The sequence below is a fragment of the Macrosteles quadrilineatus genome, unplaced genomic scaffold (assembly GCF_028750875.1).
Source record: "Macrosteles quadrilineatus isolate MER2022 unplaced genomic scaffold, UCM_ALF_1.0 Scaffold_2__2_contigs__length_208266976, whole genome shotgun sequence".
NCBI lineage: Eukaryota > Metazoa > Arthropoda > Insecta > Hemiptera > Cicadellidae > Macrosteles > Macrosteles quadrilineatus.
The window spans coordinates 98373491-98379490 of record NW_026542595.1 but is presented as its reverse complement, the minus strand read 5'-3'; the positions used below and the strand labels follow the sequence as shown (position 1 = coordinate 98379490).

At 36.7% G+C, this 6000-nt stretch overlaps 1 protein-coding gene across 2 annotated transcripts in view; it reads right to left on the bottom strand.

Moving 5' to 3' along the window:
- Nucleotides 1-681: 681 nt before the first annotated feature.
- The window catches only part of LOC128987938 (torso-like protein), a 48579-nt gene continuing 43260 nt past the window's right edge, over nt 682-6000 (bottom strand). For both annotated transcript variants that reach the window (XM_054409048.1, XM_054409049.1), the window contains exon 4: nt 682-1278. In XM_054409048.1, the coding sequence (XP_054265023.1) occupies nt 874-1278 (405 nt within the window). In that variant the 3' untranslated portion in view covers nt 682-873. The remainder of the gene's footprint in view (nt 1279-6000) is intronic.

Genomic DNA, 6000 nt, shown 5'->3' with positions numbered 1-6000 from the left:
CTGAAACCCCCTCTTCCTTGGGGGGTGTTAGACATCGGCTCCCCCCTTGACAAGGTCCTAGAACCGCCATTGCAAGCCATTTACCTTTTATCTCAGATGATAGACCTCTTCCATTAACTCTAACACAGACAGGATAACTCCTCAGGAGCTGCACATTATCTGAACAAGGATTTGAGCTATTGATCATGATATACTTACACAAGTATATAACCACTGGGCAAAGTCTAGGTCAGTACTTAGTAGAGCTGTTGCCTGAACGGGTAGACATCACTGATGATTGTTAGGTAATATAGCACACTAACGTAAACCCAATTCCTTAACGTGGTTCTAAGCTTATCTCCCAGGTTAACATTTCAGGTGTAATTTACAGCAGTTGTTGATGAGTTAGGTTTGAGTAAATAGTTGTAAGTGTAAATAGTTACTTTTTGGTTGTATTATTCATGATAACCTATGTACCTACCATAGAGACTTAAAGGGTCAAAGCTTGGTGATTGTTAGCGTGTTTTAGACACCTTTCCTTCAGGTGTGTAGCTCCTACAAACCTTGCTACGATCCTACAAATAATCATTTTACTGGTGGCTGTAAATATTTCAGTATTGGTAGTAGTGCCAAGGAAGCTTTTCTGGAACGTCTTAATCCCTCCATTTACATCTCAACCAAAAATGGGTGTAAATAAATTGATGACATTAAAAAATAGTTTATTAAATCAGCTAAACATTAGCCAATAATTTATTTACACATCTGTACACTCTCTTAAAATAGACAATAATGATTGTCAAAATATTAAACTAAATCTTACAGTAAAAGGAATAAATAACCTCTCAATGTACACTAAAACAGTCATCCTTAAGTAGAAAGCTAAATCATCACCGGCTATCTCATATTGACCTCCCATAATTTGAGGTTGTTGTCAATCACTTCCTCAAACCACTGTCTTTTCTGGGCATCCTTAAAAACAGGCGCTAACGTCCTCAAGTCTATCTGGAGTAGAGCTTCGTTTCTTAACAGTTTGTCCAAGTCTTTGAGCAAGTCTGAGCTATCAGGGTGGTGTAGTTTGATAAGGCTGGAGAAGACGAAGAAGTAGAACTGAGTACGGAGGTTGTTTGTAGCCCAGGACTCGAGGGTGGAGTTGCCACTAGCTGCTAGGATACGACCCATGTGCTCTGCGTACCACGGGGAGAAGTAGCTGTTGATCTCCTCAGAGGACAGTTGAGCTACCCCTCGCACCTTCATCACCTCCTTGATGCGAGTGTAGATGGCTGGACTGTACACAAACACCTACAACATACAGTACGATGAGCATCAGACTAAGAGAAGTAGCTGTTGATCTCCTCAGAGGACAGTTAAGCTACCCCTCGGCACCTTCATCATCTCTTTGATGCGAGTGTAGATGGCTGGACTGTACACAAACACCTACAACATACAGTGCGATGAGCATCAGACTAAGAAAAGTAGCTGTTGATCTCCTCAGAGGACAGTTTAGCAACCCCTCGCATCTTCATCACCTCTTTGATGCGAGTGTAGATGGCTGGACTGTACACAAACACCTACAACATACAGTGAGATGAGCATCAGACTAAGAAAAGTAGCTGTTGATCTCCTCAGAGGACAGTTGAGCTACACCTCACACCTTCATCACCTTGTTGCAAGTGTAGATGGTTGGACTGTACACAAACACCTACAACATACAGTACGATGAGCATCAGACTAAGAGAAGTAGCTGTTGATCTCCTCAGAGGACAGTTGAGCTACACCTCACACCTTCATCACCTTGTTGCAAGTGTAGATGGCTGGACTGTAGACAAACACCTACAACATACAGTGCGATGAGCATCAGACTAAGAGAAGTAGCTGTTGATCTCTGCAACATACAGTGTTCCAAGGAAATAAAAACATGCAAAGGCAAGGGTCATTATGCTTGATAGCATACTCCTGTGACTTTGTTCAGTTTTCCAGGATAAGAGTCTTTACCTCCACACAACATTCTGCAAGCCAAACTTAAGAGAACATTTTACTGTTCATGTCTGTTACTCAGTACAGTAAAATCTGTATTGTGGATTATAACAAACACATTGATTCAAAACCCAAGCTTAATCCATTCATCTCCTAATGTTAGGGAAGGTCCATCATTATCAACCAGGAGCCATAAGGAAATGTTTTTTATTCTTCATCTATCTTTTTCAAGGCTGTTTATGTTGTAAAATGTATGCCATATTTTATCGTTTACTCTTTGCCTTGAAATACCTATTTAAATCAAAATTAGTAAGATTTTCGTATATCTTATAATATATAATAAATGTAATATAAACCAGCCTACAGTATACTCTCAGGGGAGTTTATGAAATGAAAGCAAGTTTGATTTCATAATTTTTATTTCATTTTAAATTTTGAAGCCTGATTAATTTTACTGCTAAAAATATTGTATTCACATTTTAATTCCAACGGCAGGCTAAAGTTATTTAGCATGCAGCCTCGCAGTGCAATTACCGTCAACTAGTTTGAATAAACAACTCTGTTGAGTCAGCAACACAGTATATTCCCACTGCTAACGCAATACAACAGCGCGAACAATGTAAGAGTATTACTACTAGCATAATTAAAACTGTGGATAACTATATTCAAAGATCATAAATCACGAGAGCGGAATTCAAATCACCAGAGGTCTATCTCATTCCACAACTGCTTCACGAGACAATGGATCCAAACCGTCACACGTGCGCGTGTGAAGAATGTCATGAATTTATTCCGAGGTAAACAGAAGTAGGTCATAGTAAACCTACTCGACAACTTGCATCCTTGACTTGTCAGTGAAACCGGAGTGATTACTTCACTGTTACGCAACACAGAGTATAAACGGTCTCGCTGATATAGCGGCCAATGTATATACTGTACTACTTGAGTCACCAGAGTCTGCCATTGGACCTGCAGGGCGTGGCGGGGTTGTTTTGACCACGAGGGAATTCCAATTACGCTTTGTGCTAAGCTTAACTTCCAGTTTGAAAGATCAAGTGCTGTTAATTATGTGGTCATGGATCTCGATGCTTGAGATCCTTGGCCAACCAGCTTTGACTAGAGGTACATTACCGTGAAATTCAGATGTTGGAGTTGTAGCATAGCATCATAGCATGAATCAAACAAACTCTTCTATAAATCTGTCGTCCTTTAGAAGAATCAGCTGAATAAAAGTTTAAATAGTGTACCCCTAACCCAAAAAATTCTGACATCAATATACTCTACGAAACCAAGCATACAACGCGCATCGAAAACCAACTGAGATTGTATAATAGAATGAGTACTTGCAGTTTAAATCGTAATTGGCATCAGCCAACTTAAGGACGGTACAACTAGCTGTATTGAGCTACCCAGCCGCAGACAAAGTAGAAATTGTGCTGATATAAAATACAGTTTTTTCGTAAATGCCTTATTTTCAACCATACAGATCGAAACGGAGGTGGTAACTCATAAACGATAGATTTATACGTGGCCATTAACTGCACTCAGATTAGTAGGCCTATGAATCACTATAAGAACAATAGCTGCTACCGTACTCAATGAGAGGATCTTTCAACTATATGTATAAAAAAACTTGATACAGCCGATTCATATAGATGGGATGTCAACTTCAGTACCGTACCTATTGAATAGAACATGGACCATCTCGATGAAAAAAAGCTATGGGATTGAATCCAATCCATAATTTTTAAGTCAGCCTTGCCAGACTAAATTCATTTGTAGACGATTTTTTCTTACAATTTCCATGGATTTGATCTGACCTATACAGGGTGATTTGTACTCAGTGTGACAAAATTTTTTTGGTGTAAGTACAAAGTAAATGAAGTGTGATGATGCATATCAAATGTTCCAAGTCTAAAAATTAGCTTCCCAAAAAATTATTTTATGTTTTTCAAAAATAACCATGCTTTTAAACTTAATACAGCGATTCCTCAATTACCTGTATATGGATTTGAGTAGATAATGTCATTTTCGTGTTCTACATTAAATTTTGAACAAGAATAATGGAAAATGACGGAGGATCAGTTGTAAAAACTCCATTTTAAATAGATTCAAAGATAAAAATTAAGATATTTGATAAAATTTTTAAAAACATTGGTCTATTGCATTTTTCACACCCTGTATACAAGAAAGTGTCCGAATATGTTAAAAACTACGCCATTTTATAAGCTTTCCAACTATATGCTACACTATTGAGGTTTAGATATTTTTTTGTTTGTTTTAGTGGTTTGAATACCAGAAAACAGGGAACTTTTTTACTGTTTTTACTGTTCAAGCTGAATCAAAAATACAACTTTTGCTTAATACATGCCGACTTTCTATGTTTTAAATGTTAAAGACACCATGCTTTGTAGTCTTCAAACCATTAAAGCGTACATAAGCAGACATAAACCTCAATAGTGTAGCATATCGTTGGAAAGCTTATAAAATGGCGCAGTTTTTAACATATTCCGACACTTTCTTGTATACAGGGTGTGAAAAATGCAATAGACCATTGTTTTTAAAATTTTTATCAAATATCTTAATTTTTATCTTTAGTTTTTACAACTGATCCTCCGTCATTTTCCATTATTCTTGTTCAAAATTTAATGTAGAACACGAAAATGACATTATCTACTCAAATCCATTTACAGGTAATTGAGAAATCGCTGTATTAAGTTTAAAAACATGGTTATTTTTGAAAAACATAAAATAATTTTTTGGGAAGCTAATTTTTAGACTTGGAACATTTGATATGCATCATCACACTTCATTTACTTTGTACTTACACCAAAAACATTTTGTCACACTGAGTACAAATCACCCTGTATAGTTTAAGTTGGAAAAAAAACTATGATTTCTACACCAGCCACAAAAGCTTCCAAACGGATCCTTTGAGGAATACTTGATGAGAATTTTCCGAGTAAAAACCCATCGACAATTTTCTATAGTTTACACGGTCTTCGCTATGATAATTTTGCTGGCATGCCCAGTGGCACAGTTTAGCAAGGCGGACACCGCTTGTGCTGAAGTCACCGTGAAAGTGCAAGTTTTAACTGATCATAACCGGTTACGCAAACGTGTTACATGGCTCTGGCGTTGATTATGCAGTATTGATCATGCTCACGGTGTATACTGTATAAAGTTGAGGCAATAAATACTTCTGATAACGGTATATTTACTCACCGGGGCCTAAATTGACACAAGCTCTAGGATAACGTTTGGCACGAAAACTACATTTTCTGAAAAAAAACTGTCACACTTCAACCATTCTTCGTGTTTTGGTACATCAACTGTTTATTACTCGTAATAAGGTTGGTCATCGTAATAAGGAATTTAACTTCCAATTACTTAAAATATTTAACTATTCCAATTAGATTAAATGTCTATAAAAGAGTTCACGTTGTGATAAAATATGCAAGTAAGTAACATATTAATAATAAGGCCAAGCAGGCCTAACATATTAATAATGTTCACAAATCTATTCAAATATGACAGTAAACTTGGTTGTGGTTAATGCACGTATTTTAGAATGGGAAGATTAATATCCGATGCTTTATCATTATTTTTATTACTATACCCCGTTCACAAAATTTAGGCGGTTTTAGGGGAATAAATTTACCCTCCATGTCTTGACCCTGTCATTAAAACCGCTCAACAGCTGAGATAATTGTCAAAACGTCAATCAGCTGCAAAATATAAGCAGACAAGTGGTAGATGTACTTTCCCTCAAACCGCCTAAATACTTTAAACGGAGTATTGAAGATTCTTTTTACCCTAAGGATGAGAATAACTTTGGCTATGAAAAGCAGCTGTCTGATGCAACGTAACTAAAATAAGTTCAACAGTTAATTGATTAAAATAATACTTTACAAATAAAGGTTTCTTGGAATCGAACATAACCTAATTCATGAACTGTGTCAATATATCAACGTCATGGAATTAGTTTACAATGACGTTATCGTGAACGTCATGATTATTGGACAGCTTTTTAATATTATACAAATT